Source organism: Tenrec ecaudatus, chromosome 2 (assembly GCF_050624435.1).
Source record: "Tenrec ecaudatus isolate mTenEca1 chromosome 2, mTenEca1.hap1, whole genome shotgun sequence".
In the NCBI taxonomy this organism is placed as follows: domain Eukaryota; kingdom Metazoa; phylum Chordata; class Mammalia; order Afrosoricida; family Tenrecidae; genus Tenrec; species Tenrec ecaudatus.
In genome coordinates, this window is record NC_134531.1 from 9,497,395 (window position 1) to 9,513,457 (window position 16,063).

The 16,063-nt window shown below is 48.9% G+C and overlaps 1 protein-coding gene across 2 annotated transcripts in view; it reads right to left on the bottom strand.

Annotated features, from left to right (window-relative positions):
* Positions 1-16,063, bottom strand: part of CTNND2 (catenin delta 2) — a 473,556-nt gene that overhangs the window by 182,922 nt on the left and 274,571 nt on the right. For both annotated transcript variants that reach the window (XM_075542985.1, XM_075542984.1), the window contains exon 7: positions 13,302-13,485. In XM_075542985.1, coding sequence (XP_075399100.1) covers positions 13,302-13,485 — 184 coding nt within the window. The remainder of the gene's footprint in view (positions 1-13,301; positions 13,486-16,063) is intronic.

Consider the following 16,063-nt stretch of genomic DNA (forward strand, 5'->3'; position numbering starts at 1 on the left):
TGACTTCTCACACTGAAAAGATCGCATATCGTATTTGCTCGCCCTTTTAAAAGCAGCCCATGTTTGCAACCAAATTAGAAGATAAATAATTTAAAGCTAGGTTTAGCTCAATCCAGGGAATTTTCATAATGAAATAGACCCAAATTTGCAGGATGGCTTGGGGAGAAGAAATGGACATTGCAGGACAGAACAGTATGACTGTACAACCAAACCAAACTCACTGCCACGCAACCGGTGCCGCCTCACAGCGACCCCAGAGGACAGGGTGGAACTGCCATCATGAGTTTCTGAGACTGCAACTCTTCACTGGAGTAGAAAGCCCGGTCTTTCTTTGGAGGAGTGGCTGGTGGTTTTGAACTGCTGATCTTGTGATTAACAGCCTAATGTGTAACCTCCACACCATTCATGAGGGAATAATCAGACTATCAACTTCTCTGGTTTGGAAACACACACACACACACACACACACACACACACAACAGAGTCATGTTTGGGGAGAAATGAACCCTATTTCCACTGCTGGAACATACGTGCCAGGAAGAACTGGGGAGAGGAGTGACAGAAAGTTCTGGAAAATTTGATATGTGAAAGTTGTGTTTTTCCCACCTTTTTTCTTTAAATCTTTCTGAGCAAGAAAGATTTGAAAGATGCAAAGTCCTACAGAGGCAGAAAGCAGAAAAGCTACTTTCATGGAAGCAGCAGTCAAGAGAGCAACAGAAGCATTGCATTAGGCAAATCTGCTGCCCAAGACCTCGTTAGAGTATTGAAAAACAAGGCTGTTACTTTGAGGATTAAGGTGCACCTGACCCAAGTCATGGCTTTTCCATTGCCTCATATGCGTGTGGAAATTGTACACTGAGTACGGAAGACTGAAGAAGAGTTGATGCATTTTAATGGGCTGGCGAAGAATATTGACCAAAGTACCATGGACTGCTAAAAAGAAGAAGCCACTCTCCCTTGGAAGAGGTTCTTTCAAGCTACACTCTGACATCCGTGTTCCCACAGATGTGGGTCACTAGAGCAGGGCCTCGGGAGGACGTTGCTTTCTGCTGCACTATGAAGCCAAATTAACTTCAGGCCGTCAACACGCCCAGGTTTGGAATAAGGGCTAAGCAACCCTTTAAGGACACCTTAGAAAAAGCCTTTGGACTAGATTAATACTATTGGCATGAAGCTTAACATAAAAACAGTACCAAATACTCCTCTCACCTGGGCATACCTGCGGAACTTTCCAGCCATTGTGTTTGCCACTATTGTGACTCCGTGATGGGGTTTTCCCAAGGTCACCCAGAGCATCAGTAGCACTCTGAGATCACGTGCTTATCCACTATGGAGGCTGAAATGACTAATTGGGGCTGTGAGTTTAATTACACTCCTAAGCGAATGTTCTGGCAGATCTGTTGGCAGGCCTGATAGCGTTCTTGTGTGCACAGAGACAGATGGGGGATAGGGGTGGGGAATTATGGTTGTATAATGTTGTCCTTCAGGACAAGATGCTGAAGTAGGAACCGAATAATAAAAATAAACCCGTGGCGTGGCTGCACCTGGGAAATGAGCTGTGGGCGGTAGCCGAGCACGCCTTCTGCAGAGACCGCGCGGTTGAAGGAACAGCCCTAAGAATTCACTATTGAACGGAACAGCATCCTAAGGGACCGGGGATCTGATCAGCTCGCTACGCCACCTGGTAGGTGGGAATGACAAGATGCTCTAAGGTTCTCCCTGGGGTGCATGCTGCCATGACGGCAATGGCTGTACAGAGTATCCCCAGGATACTGATGTACGGTATTTTCACGGGGCACCCCAGTCCCATTTCACAGCACACCCGGAAACCTCCACTCTGAACACAGCTACAGGAGGGAACGGCCTTCAATGACATCACTGGTTTGAAAGTCTAGCATGTCTTCTGACTGCCCTGCTCTCCAACCAAACACCTCCACGCACGGTGACCCAGGGGAAACCCAGGTAAAATCGGGAATGAGAACAGACCTGGATCGTCGACCAGAGCCGATGACGCAGAAGTCACACCCACACCTGGGGAGTACACACCTGGTTTTCTGCCACCCAGAGCAGAGGCTGCATTGGAACGCTCTTTGGCTGAGTTGGCCATGTCTGAGCTTGCAGAGCTCAATCCGCCTATACGCAGTGCTTGCCTTTACCTATGATATGGAGGGGCTTCGATGGCTCAGTGCAGAATTCCCAGGTTCTATTCCCCTCCAGTGCACCTCATGCACAGCCACTGAGGACTGCTTGATTCTTGCTGTGACGCTGAACAGCTTTCAGCCCAGCTTGTACACTGAGTCAGAGGAGGGGAAAAGGCCTGATGATCTCAGCTGATGGATTAAGTTAGACTAGAAAGACAGGGCTGGCGGTCTAAGCGTCTATACTGAAGCAGACTAGGAAGAGGGGCCTAGTGATTTGCTTCTGAAATTCAATCGATAAAAACCCTAAGGATTGTAAAGGTCTGATCCACCTCCAATCACAGGAACGACCCAGGACCAGGAAGCATTTCGTTCCACTATTCACGGGCCAGCAAAACTCAGGTCGACTGGGTGACAGCTAAGAAGATGTACAACAATGTGCACAGGAATGGTTTTTCACAAAAACAAAACAAAACAAAACAAACCCTCCAGGTTGTCTGGGGTCAGGTATCTCTTTGCTCCTTTGTAAGGATCCCTGGTGGGTGAAGAATTGGGCTATTACCCACAAGGTCATTGCCTGAAACCCACCGGCCTTTCCGCAGAGGAAAGATGAGGCTGTCTGTGCCCGTAGAGACGTACAGCCTCAGAAGTGTGCGGAATACTCTCCCGCTGCCTTAGACGGTCTCTGTGAGTCGGGAGCTACTGAATGGCGGTAGGTCAATCATTGGATGTTGCTTGAGCTGTATCTTCAGGGGGTTCCCCTAGCTTTTTGCCCCCAACCCCTTTAAGGATCTTCTTGGGTGAGCTGAGTCAAAATGAACTTGTCCAGAACCTGGGCCACTGTGATTGGGCCAGCCAGTGTCCAGGTGTGGCTTGTCCAAGCAGGCTACGGGTGGGAAGTGCTGAGTATACCCAGCAGATACCAGAAGGCCATCTCCGGGCACAGCCTTGACTCCATCTCCAGGTCTGGGCAGCCTGGCATTGGCTCCGGGAAGGCAGCTTCCCAGGCAGAGTGGAAGCACTGGAACCGCACGGTCACGAAAGACGAACAAAATAACTTACTGCACATGCACGCTGCTACTTTCTAACACTCCACCACCATTCTTTTGGGCCACCCTGCAAAAGGGTCTTCATTAAAAAGTAAAGCTTGCAGCTGGCACAAGTGGAGCCAACGGGGGAATTAGAAAGTGGAAGAAACGAGGAAGATGAAGATAGGAGAGTCTATGTTTGTGTGTGTATTGTGTATATTAGTGTGGGATGATGACCAGGAAGATTTTAGGAAGCCCTTCCCCTTTCTAATCACCCACAGCCCCAGCACCCATTGGCAGCCCCTGCCAGTGCTCCTTGAAATCCCACAATCTATCCACCATCATCCTTATCAATGGCTCTTCTTACAGAAGGGAAGAGATTCGCTGTCTTCATTCCTACCATCTTTCTCAAGGGTGGATGGATCCTTCAGAAACAATTAGTTGATATGCTTTTGCAAAACTCCAGTTCCTTCCAACCCCCACATGAATTTAAAATGGAAAAAAGACAAAGGGCTTGCACTTTTCATTTCATAGTTTCTGTCTACTGCAAGGTTGGCTGTGTCAACATGGTGTGGCATCTTTCCATGAAGACTTAGCATGTCCACTCAGAGAAGGTACCATGAGCCAATGGGATGGACTAACAGTGGTCACAGCAATGGGCGCAGGCACGCAACAGCCGTGAGAAGGATGCGAGAGGGGCAGCATCTCGCTCTGTTGTACATGGGCTCGCCGTGGGTCGTAATTGACGCAAGGGCACCCCAAAAGAGCAACACTCAGTGAAGACACAGTGTCTTTCCTCTAAAGACGCTCCAGGATTGGGCCTGTTTTAGAGTCTGTCTGGGGATACAGCCATCAATACTGGCTTCACATGTATGCCCAAGACACTGCACAGTCAATTAAGACTCTATGAAATCCTCTAAGGATAAGGCAGGGCTGAATTTCCTGGATGGCAAGACTTCATCTCACATCCTTTGAACAGGGTGTCAGGAGAGACCAGTCCCTGGCAGAACACACTCCACTTTCGAAAGTGGAGGGCCAGTAGAAGATGACAAACACTCCTCCTGAGGTGGATGGACACGGGGCTGCAACAATGGGCTCAAGCACAATTGTGAGGATGGTACAGGAGCGACCTGGGTTTCCTCCTGTGTATAGATAGGGTTGCTGTGAGTTGGTATCAACTTGAAGGGACCCAATAACGATAATGGCAGGTTTCCAGATCTTAGTTTATTCTGGTCTGAAACCAAACCAAATTCTTGTCACGGAGTTGATTCTGACTCACAGAGACGCCATCGGGCAGGGTGGAACTGCCCCTGTGCGTTTCTGAGACTGTAATTCTTTACAGGAGTAGAGCGCCTTGTCTTTCTTGCTCAGAGTGGCTGGTGGTTTCCAACTGCTGGCCTTGCAGATCACAGCCTGACACACAACCTCTACACTCATAGGACTCATTATTCAGGTCTGGATAGAGCTCACTAATTTAGAATATTCTTTGGTAGGCTTTGCGTACTTAAAAAGAGGTGGTAGAGTTTGCATTCAGAACATGCATATGTTTTAATTCTTGAAAAATTAAAAGATGCTCTCCTTTGGAGCAGCAGTTGCTTACATCCTTAACCTTGATTTCCCCACCCTGAACTATCATGAACAAGGCTGCATCTCACGAGGAATAAAAATCAGAAGTAATCGCTCCGACTCACATAACAGGAAGCCACAACAGCGCTTATGAAGCCAGCTGACAATCATGGTGAGAAGGCGAGTCCCACCCCAGGGGGATCTTTTCTGCTGAGACCCTGCTAGGAGGAACTGAACCAACAACCCTAAGAGAATGTGCCACAGAGGGACGGCAGTAACTTGTGTTTACCTGACTGGGTCTGCTTCTCCTGGATTTGTAGGATACACTGATTTAGGGGACATCGTGTTTGGTAAAGTAGAGGAGCAGTGAAAGAGAGGAAGGCTCACAAGGAGATGGACGGACACCGTGGTTGCGACAGTGGGCTCACGCACAGGAACAGTTGTGAGGATGCTGTGGGACCAAGCAGTGTTTCATCCTGTGGTGTACAGGGTCCTGGTGGGTTGTCACCGACTGGGTGGCACCTCCCAACAACAATAGTCCTAGCAGAAAAGAGCTCCGGGGGACGGTGGGTCATGTGTTGGGCTTCCACCTGAGAAGCCAGTGGTTCAAACTCACCAGATGCTCTGAGAGAAAAAGATGAGGCTGTCTGCTCCTGTAAAGACTGACAGTCTCAGAAATGCTGGAGAGACTCGCTCCGGCTTAGAGTCGACTTGATGGCAGTCGGATTTTAAGTCCTAGGAGAAGATTTGCCTCTCCTTTTCCATTTCCTTTTCTCCAGCATTTCTGAAGGGATGGTGACAGAAACAAGCCCAACATACCAACTCATGTTTAAAAAATTGAGGTGTCAAAGCCCTGGGAAAATAATGTCAGCTTCACCTTCCAGAAAAAGACTTAAAACACAATCCTTCCCCCAGCAGAGGAAAACAACAAGAGGCACCAATCGGTCTGACGAATGGTCTGAATCCAGATTTAAGATGGAAGTAGAGAGAAGGCCCTGGTGTGGGGGTCCGTGACTAATCTATCCAAGCCGCCCGCCCAACCCCTAATTTGGGAGAGGTGGCCGAGAAGGCAGAAAGGAGGGGGAGGGAGGAGACAGGTGGCAACCTAAGACACTGGATGTGGCTGAGTGGACGGCGCCCCGAGTGTATCCAGAAGAAAATCAAAAGCAGCAGAGCCAGGAAGAGTGGAGCGTGCACAAACCAAACCAAGGAACTTGCAGGGGTTTCTTGCTGTACCTGAATTTGGAGGAGTGCTGGTGGCATCGAGGTTGTGCAGCCCTGGGTGATTGACTGCACCGGTCGGTTAACCACTTTGTACCATATAGCATTGCGTCTCCCCCCAGGCTGGACCCAGAGTCAGGAGGAGCGACCCAGGATGGGCAGCTGGACTCACTCAGGAAGAGCATATGGAGCACGTGGGGGGAGCGTGAATTGAAGACGGCAACGGAAGCAGGACTTCTCTGGCTCGGGAGACAGGAGTCGGGTAAGTATCAAGCCATTTCCCTTCACTTCAAAATGTAATCTCTATTGAGAACTTAATCAACATGGATTAGGCTGCTAGTTCAAACCTTGGCAAGTAAGAATGAATGAAAAAAATAACTAAGTGGCCCGTCCACCACCACACATGACTGTGGACTCCAACTTCGACAGCTGTTGTTAAGTGCCGTGGAGTGGGTTTCGACCCATAGCGACCTTGCACACCACAGAAACGAGCACGCCTCGCCCTGCACCATCCTCACAACTGGTCCGAGGCCTGAGCCCACGGATGCAGTCACGGGGTCAATCCATCTCCTAGAAGGCCTCGCTCATTTTTGCTGCCCCTCAACTTTACCAAGAATGATGTCCTTCTCCAGGGACTCCTGACAACATACACAAAGTATGTAGGATGACATCGCGCAATTTATGCCTTTAAAGAGCACTCTGGCCCTACTTCTTCCACGACAGATCACTCGGTCCTTTTGGCAGCCCATGGCACTTTCCACTCTTCTCCAGCACCACAATTCAGAAACATCGATTCTTCTTTGGCCTTCTTTAGTCAATGTCCAATTTTCACATTTCCACGGTTAGCAATGGGCACAGGCCCAGCCTTGCTTCATGTGTAGCCCTGCCCACTTCCTCCCTTGCCTTCTTACCTTGAAACTTCCCTGATTTCAAGGTTTCTCTACACCTTTTGAAGAAGAAGAACTTTCATTCCAACTCCAACCAAACGCCTGCCTTTGGGTTGATTCCAGCTCACAGCGACCCTTTAGAGCACTGCTGATCCATTATGGGAGCAGACAGCCTCATGTGTCTCCCAAGGGGAGGCTGGTACCAACCCACAGTGCCAACACAGGTCTTTATTCCAACTCAGAACCAGGAAAATATCCCATAGGAGAGTTACTAAGGAGTGATGGATTGCACTGATGGTGCAGTGGTTGCACTCTGGGCTGCTACACACAAGGTCATAGTTCAAAACCACCAGCCACTCCACCGAGAAAGGGCAGCATTGTACTTTCATAAAGAGTTACAGTCAGACCCCCACTGGGACCATCCTACCCTGTCCTATAGGGTCCCTATGGATCAGCATCGACTCGATGGCAGGGAGTTTGGAGAGTGTTGGGATGACAGCCACTCCATCTAATTGACTTCAACACACATACAAAGGGATTCCCACGGTGACCTGGTCAGAATTTTCTACTCTTTTTCATTCAAAGGACTGGCTGAAATTGAATGCTAATGAAAAACACATAATCTGACAACAAATGTGTAACACGTATTGTTATGGCAGAGACCAAATATGCTTTACTCCTAACACTGGAAGGTCGGGTGAGAACTTGTATACATAACTTGAAGGATCTCAGGGGACACTGGTGCAAAGAGTTTGAATACTACATAATGGGCCTTAACAACAACACCTTCCTTTCTTCAATGTTTTCCTAACAAAGAACAAGACCTACAAGGGGGAGCAAAGTTATCAGATGTATTTTATATTTAAGTATCTATATGTGATTCATCATTGCTTGAATACAGTGGAATCTATATAAATCAAAGCAAAGGGTTTGAAGTGTCTACCTGTTGTGACCCTTAATTTGGAGGAGCCCTGGTGGCATAGTGGTTGTGTATTGGGCTGATAACTTCAAAGTCAGCAGCTCGAAACCACCAGCCGCTTTGGAAGAGAAAAACGAGGCTCTGAGTGATAGTCTCAGAAACTCACAGAGGCATTCTTCCATGTCCCATAGGGTCACGATGATTTGGAATCTATTCAAAACACAAGAAGCAGCTGAAAGCAATTAATTTGGCTTATACCTAATTAATTGCAATCCTCTCCAGAGTCTTAGGTTTTCTTACGCACACTCCACCCCTTCTCTTTCTGCAAAGACAGCTTCCTGGTTTCTACCAGCAGCTAAACAACGTTCTGGATCACACGCTTTTGGTTCAGCCCAGCTTCCTAGGTATGGCAGTCAGGGTTCCAACACACTGGGGAAGAAGAATGGCATCTAACTTGTAATGTGCGTTTCTAGATTTCTGAACCATGAAGGAAACATGAAAGCTTTGGATTAGCGGTCCAGATCAAAGAATGTGACTAGATGGTGCCCAGGTATCTGACAGAATCGTGTCTGGGTTCTCAGCGGCTTGTTTCCAAACAAGCATCCATTTAAGTAAGATGCCAACCAAGTCCACATCCATGATCCAAGGCTTGTGGATTATATAATCCAAAGCCAAAGAAGGGGATAGTGTAGAATCTCTTAAATTAGAAGATTCTGGTTTGCATCTATGGATGACAATGAAAGCCACCATACATGTGGGAGATCTGCATAGGAAATAAGCCTCTAGTAATTTCCCTCTAACCAAAATGGAGGGATGGGAATAAACTGGTTATCAAAGAGTGCATTGGAGAGATGACTACAGGAGATCAAAATAATAAACCCGATTTGACAAATTAAAACCTTGTCACTTGATTCCCTCCTCTGCTACACTTTGGGCCTGATCTGGTTTTCAATAATTTCTCTGTGTGTGTGTGTGTGTGTTTCATATGGATATTTGTCTCTAATGTATTTTGTCACTAAGGGTAGTCCTCTTGAATCGTTGTCATATGCTCTTCTGTTCTTTGGTTTAGGAAACCTGGGATTGAAGAACCTTTGAGACAGCAAGTGGAGAAAGAGTTTCTGGGAGGGGTACCTTGGGGGAGGGAGTAAAGGGGAACTGATCTCAAGGAGTTCGAGAAGGAAGAAAATATTTTGAAACTTAGTGTGTTTCGATTGTACACTAGCTTGATATTTTTGAACTATGGAGAGGTAACTTCTCCATGAGCTCCCAATAAAAATAGTTTTGAAAAAAAGAATGCAAATGTGCTGCTTCATTTTGTTATACCAACTCAGGATATTATTTTCTTGAATGCCCCAAACCAAACCAAACCAAACCAAGGCCATCGAGTCGATTCCAAGTCACAGTGGCCCGATAGGACGGGATGGACGCACCCCACAGGGGCTCTGAGGGGGACATTCTTTCCAGAAGCAGACACAGGTGGCTTCCAACCACTGGCCTTCAGGCTAGCAGTCCAAAGCTTTACCTATGGCGAATTGGTGCATAACAATGACTAGAAAAATAATTACTGTTTTTCCCTTTTTCCAAAAGGCATCTTAATCACTATTTTGATAGAAGAATATTATTTGCAAGAGGATACAGTCAGATTCAATTTCTACATTGAGGTGAACTGGTTGTGAACTGAAATCTTTGAGGACTACATTTAAATTAGGGCCTGCTCTGATTCCCTGGTTGTGTAATTGATCACTGTTAGGTGTAATTCTGTTGTCATTTCCTGGGGCTGTTGTCAAAATACCCCTGGCTGGACTGCATGGTCTCATAGTTGGAGAGGCAGGGATCTAAGGTTAGGCATCACTTTTCTGTTAATTCCCTGGGTGTCGTGTTTCTCCACTTAGAAAGAGTGCTGACAGGCCGGGGCTGCCATGCCTATCTAGACCTCTCTGGTTCCCAGTGTTCAGCAGGCACGCCACCAAGGATCATGGGATACAATGGTTTAAAGGCAGAAGCTACACAAGAGAGGATCTCTTTAACGTAAATCAGGATCCAAGGTTTATTGGGTAAATCATGAGTGTATGTAATCTGGCATCTGAAGATCCTGTCTTCCACCACGATCCAAACATCTGTGACCATTGTGGTGTGTTGCTCACATTGGTTCTATGAATAAAGGACTGAGAGCAGTAGTAAGTTACAGGATGCTTTCATCGGTGGAGTTTTTATTGGGAAATATATTTTAGCCCTTTCTTGGGGCAGCTTCATCCTCACCAAGTCCAAGTAGCTTATCAGTGTAAAACGCTTCATAGACACATTCAGATTTATTCCAGTAAGAGAAGGGTAGGAGTTTAATGAATTAAGAGAGAATTTAAGTATTCAGTATGCAAGACGCGCCACTCTATAGCATGTGTGGAAACAGAGGGTCAGCAAATGAGAGGAACGTCAATGAGATACAATGACACAGTGGCTACAATGGGCTCAAACATAACAACGACTGTGTAGATGGAGAGGATGCAGCAGCGTTTCCTTCTGCTGTGCAGTACAGCACCTCTGGCGGCGTAGTGCTTACGCACTGGGCTGCGATCCACATGGTCGGTGGTTCGAAACCACCAGCAGCTCCCCAGGAGAAAGACTGGGCTTTCTCCTCCTGTAAACAGTTACAGACTCAGAAACTCATACGGGGTGGGGGTGCGGGGGTCTTCACTATAAGTCGGCATGAGTTGAGTAGAGAGTCACCGTGAGTCTGCGGAGACTCAATGGCATCTAATAACCAGCGCCGTAGATGGCGGATTTTACACTGTCACTCAATAACCTCAGAAACAGAACGGGGAAAATGCTGCCCCAGGGGAAGGAAACCTGTTTTGGACAACCGGGAACTCCTTCTTGGAACTCCACATGGAACCATGTCCTTTCTCGTGTGATCCTGCGACGGGGTCCCTCCTGGCCAGGAGCAAAGCCAGCCGGGGAGTGGCCTCGATGGGCATGAACAACGAAGGACGACTGGTTTGTTCATGCTGACCTACGTTACCTCGCAGACTCTACTCAGCGCGGTGCTTACATAGGGGGCCTGTGCAGGGCCAACGGTCCAGCTTTTTCACCTGACCTGTCATTAAATCACACTGAGGTGGCCTGCTGTCTCAAGCGGAACATGGAGGACATGTCATTCTGCCACCATGTTCCTCTCAGAGGGCTGGACTGGACGGAATTGACCGGGCTTTGCAGAGGACGTTCCATGGCGGATGTGTGATGACAACCCCGTCTTCCTCATCGCAACTTGACCTGACAGACTGCCCAGGCTTTCCTGACTTTATTCTAACATCCATTCCGGGGTATCTCCCACCCCCAGAGCCCCTGAGATGGGAATGACCCTTTGCACAGCGCCTTGCAAGCAGGAGAGCCTCAAAGGGGAAGCCATGCTTCTGGGGGGTTGCCAATGACAGTCAGACACACACAGTGACAGCCCTGAGGGGGTTATAGCTCATCCGGTGGAGGAGGGGTTTTCTGAGAGAGCAAAGAATTGAAAGGCGTACAAAACAAATGGATGCCTGCAGAGGGTGCTTGGGAGAGATGTTAGCCTGCCTCACGGTAGAGCCCAGCCAGGAGAGATCAGGCCAAAGTCCATTATGTCCTGACTCGGCAAAGTGCTCTTGTCAGATGTGTCTGTCTGTCTGGCCAGGCCTTCAGATATGCATGGGGGCAGGCTCTTCCTCCATCTCTGTCTGCTCACAGAAGTCCACCCAATCAAACGACCCAAAACAGCCAAAAACGCTCACACGCAAATGCATGTGGTCATTGGTATAGATGCCACTGAGGGGGTTCCAGCTACTTCTCAGGGGTGACTGGATTGGCATCGAGAAACAGACTTTATCCAGGACACACAACGACAGCTTTGAACCACCAAGAAAGTCATCACATACCTTCTACTTCGGACTCTTGGACCACATGCTCACTCATGGCCATCAACTCCTTGGGACCTTAGAGGACGGGGTAGAGCTGCCCCTGTGGCGTTCTGAGACTGTAACTTCACAGGAGTAGAAAGCCTCATCGTTCTCCCTCAGAGTGGCTGGTGGTATTGAACCGCTAACCTTGTCGTTAGCAGCCCAACTCATAACCCACTATGCCACCCTAGCAACCCAGCTTTTGACCAGGTCATTTAAATTGCATCGCTGCCTCGAAAACAAAACACAACTGTCTTGGGTGCACGATGTCTAGAGTTTAAGAAGCACTACCTCTTGGTTATTGCTGTCTTAGCTTTATTTGGAGCACAGGGGGGCGGGGTGGGACACAGGGCGAAGGATAAACTACTAAGATGACTCAAGAAATCCCAGTAGAAAATTAGGGGAGGTTTTCATTAGAAGTGAATTATAATAGGAGGTTTTCATTGAAGTGAATTATAATACACATGCTACTTTTCTTATTTAAGAAAACATCGAACACATAGGAGACCTGGCGGCACTCTGGGTTAAGCTCTAGGCTGCGAACCCAAAGGTCATTGGTTTGAATCCACTAGCCGGGTGAGGCAGTCTGCTCCCAGCTTTGGAAACCCAAAGGGGCAGTTCTGCCCGGCCTTACAGGGTCTCTGCCTTGGAACAGGCTCCACGGTGATAGGTTTTGCTGGCGAATTGTTGGGGGTTCAAGGAATTCCAGGCTCTTGGGATCTCCTGGAGAACTAAGAAAGCTGCAGTCATTGCTATGCACTGCCTGCCAGTGACAGTTGCTTAGCTCCTCCAGTCTCCTTCACAGACCCTCTCCCCCACTGGGTTCCCGGGCCTCTGGGATGCTGGTCTGTGAGATGTCCTTTCCATGCCACACTGGTGCCATCAAACAAAACGCTTCCTTTGGGGCTAGAAATGCTTACCTTTATCCTCCACCTAGGAAATCTTCTTATTGAATCAAGGATGCAGCCCGGTGGGTATGGTGCCTTACTAGTTAGGCTGCTAACTGCAAGGTCAGCATTCAAACCCCCGAGCAGCTCCCAGGGAGGAGGACGAAGCTTCCTACTCCTGTAAAAACGCACAGGCTCGGAACTGCACAGGGCCAGTTCTACCCTGTCCTGTAAGATCCTATTAGTTGCAAAAGACTGGAAGGCAGTGAGTTTGAGTAAGAAAACTTAAGTCAACTAAAGGTAATGACCTTGACTCCGGTCCGCGGTGTGAAACCACCAGCTGTTCCATGGCCAAAAGATGGGGCTTTCTAGTCCCATGAAGAGCTACAGTCTTGCAAGCCCCCTGGGGAAAGTTCTATCCCATGGTGCAGGGTCCCTACGAGCCAGAACGGGCCCAAAGGCAGAGAGTTTGGTGTGGATTGTGCTGGCATGCATACTGGGCAGCGGGAGCCGCCTGGTACCAGGTCAGCCCTGGATTCGAAAGTGCACTTTGTGCTCATGTCTCATGAGCATGGCCTCATCCACGTTCCACTTTCTACATGAGAACGATTCATGGGAAGCCAGCGAGGGGCGTTAGGTAGTACACGGAGGCAGGCTCCAGGAGAAGCCAGAGTGGTGGCCGGAGACGCACAGGCCGAGGACCAGCCGCGGAGCACAACGGGGACTGACCTTAGGCACCCAGTAGCATTGCGCAGCACCTGGGAGGAATGCAGCTGCAGTTTCCGGTCGTCCTGCAGGGGCGAGTTTTCCCAGCCGGAGTGTGGGATGATCACGGCATTGGTCAGCACTGCCAGGGCGTCCTGGATTATGGGCATTTTGAGGGCGTCGCATGACGAGAGGTTCCAGAGGACGCCTGCAAAGAGACATGGGGAAGACCCTTGTGAGTCATCAGCAAAATTTCCAACCGCCCCCAAACAATTATCCTTGTGGTAGGGAGCAAGGCTGGCAGGGAGGGCTAAGCGTGTGCAGACAGGCATCCAGAGATGAACTCTTAATTGAGAGCATCACCTGCAAACCTGCTGAAAATGTAACACATAAGCCCCAGCGGTGTAGTGGTTACCCATTGGCTGCTAAGCTCAAGGTCAGCAGTTCAAAATCACCAGCTCCTCCACAATAACAAGATGAGGCTTTCTTTTTTTGTTTTCAAACGTTTTATTAGGGGCTCATACAACTCTTATCACAATCCATACATACATCAATTGTGTAAAGCACATTTGTACATTCATTGCCCTCATCATTTTCAAAGCATTTGCTCTCCACTTAAGCCCTTGGCATCAGGTCCTCTTTTTTCCCCCTCCTCCCTCCTCACTTTCCCCTCCCTCATGAGCCCTTGATAATTTATAAATTATTATTTTGTCATATCTTGCCCTATCCGATGTCTGCCTTCACCCCCTTTTCTGTTGTCCGTCCCCCAGGGAGGAGGTTACATGTAGCTCCTTATAATTGCTTCCCCCTTTCCAACCCACTCTCACTCTACCCTCTGAGTATCACCCCTCACACCCCTGTTCCTGGAGGTATCATGCGCCCTGGATTCCCTGTGCCTCCAGCTCCTATCTGCACCAGTGTACATCCTTTGCTCCATCCAGACTTGCAAGGTAGAATTCAGATCATGATAGTGGGGGGGGGGGGGGAGGAAGCATTTATGAACCAGAGGAAAGCTGCATTCTTCATCGGTGCTACATTGCACCCTGGCTGACTGATGAGGCTTTCTATTCCCATAAAGAGTTACAGCACTGGTTCTCACCTTCCTAATGCCGCGACCCTTTAACACAGTTCCTCATGTGGTGGTGACCATAAAATTATCTTCGTTGCTACTTCATAACTGTCATGTTGCTACTGTTATGAATCAGGTGACCCCTGTGAAAGGGTCATGTGATCCCCAAAGGGGTCGCGACCCACAGGTTGAGTACCGCTGAGTTACAGTCTCAGAAATCCACTGGGGCAATTCCCTCCATCCTCCAGGGTTGCTATGAGCCAGAATCGACTCGATGGCAGACAGATTTGGGGAGGCAGGGAACTTGAGATCCGATTATCTCTGGGTCATGATGGAGAGGAATTAAGTTGAGAAGCTCTAGGCACCAAGACTGTGGACCAGGCTTCCCCTTGTCGTGAATACAGTGAGTGGGAGGCCTGGAATCCCGCGCCTGAGAAGAACACCAAGCTCGGCAAAGTAGAGGGGCAGCAAAACCCAGGCCGAGACTCGACGGGTTGGAGGATTGAGAGTGGCTGCAGCAATGGGCTCAAAGGCAACCACCCCCGTGGAGCCGGCCCAGAAGGGTGTTTCGTTCTGTTGTGCAGAGGGTCGTGTGAGTCTGAACGGACTCAAGGGCACCTAACAGCAGCGGCAACAGCCAACAAACCCAGAGACGAGAAAGTCATTGGAAGTGGACCAGAAAGACTTGGAGATCCAGGTTCCAAAAAATCCTCGACAGAAACCCCGGGAAGCAGAGACCTCTGACCCGCATGGGGTCGCCCTGACTTGAACTCCCCTTACCAGCCACTCCGGGAAAAACAGAGCAGAGCATCTCTGTTCCTCTTGTTAACAGATTCTAGGCATGTGCCTCACATAGCATACAATTCCACTGGAGCAACTCTGTCTCCAGCCATGAGCTAGGGTGACCTCTGTCTCACTCAGCTCCCTCGTGAGCCCAGCCCACTAGCGGGGAGAACCCAGGGGGAAGCAGACCAGCTCTGATGACTCATAGGTCAAAAAGAAGTTGAAATGGACCGTCACTTGCAGCAGCTTTGTCAGCGTTTCGCTGAAAGCAATGCTCAAAGAGAGTCTGCAGAAGGTTCGACCTACAAAGGGTCCAGGGGGAGAGTGGACGGAGGGCACATCGGCAAAGGACAGAGGGTAAGCATGACCGTGTCAGCGGAGCAAAAGCAACAAGTGAGGAATCCACAGAATATTTGTGGGAGGTTTTATGTTTTTCATTAAAAGAGAATTTGAAAATGAGACCACATTTCGAAGAGCAGTATTGCATATGTGTGATGTCAGCATTTGAAAATGCCTTTTAAAAATAATGATTGTTACTCCTTCTCGAGGGGATCAATCCAGCAGAGGCATAGGTGGACCATGCGGAATTCCTCCCACCAAGCGCACGGCCATCCAGTGCGTGCTACTTTCTCACTGGCACGGAGCCCATGCTGACCGTCCAGGGCAGGGCAGAGCTGCCCACAAGTAGAAAGACCCATCTTTTTCTCCCGGAGAAGCTGGTAGTTTCCAACTACAGACCTTATGTATTGCAGACCAATGCATCACCACTCCACCACCAAGCTCCAAACTCACTGCTTCGAATCAATGCTGACTCGCAGAGACCCACTGTGGGTCTGCTTATGGCAGTAGAAAGCCCCGTCTTTCTCCCTCTGAGCTGCTGGTGGTTTCGATTTGCTGACCATGGGGAGCGCAGCCCAACTTGTCACCACTCTCC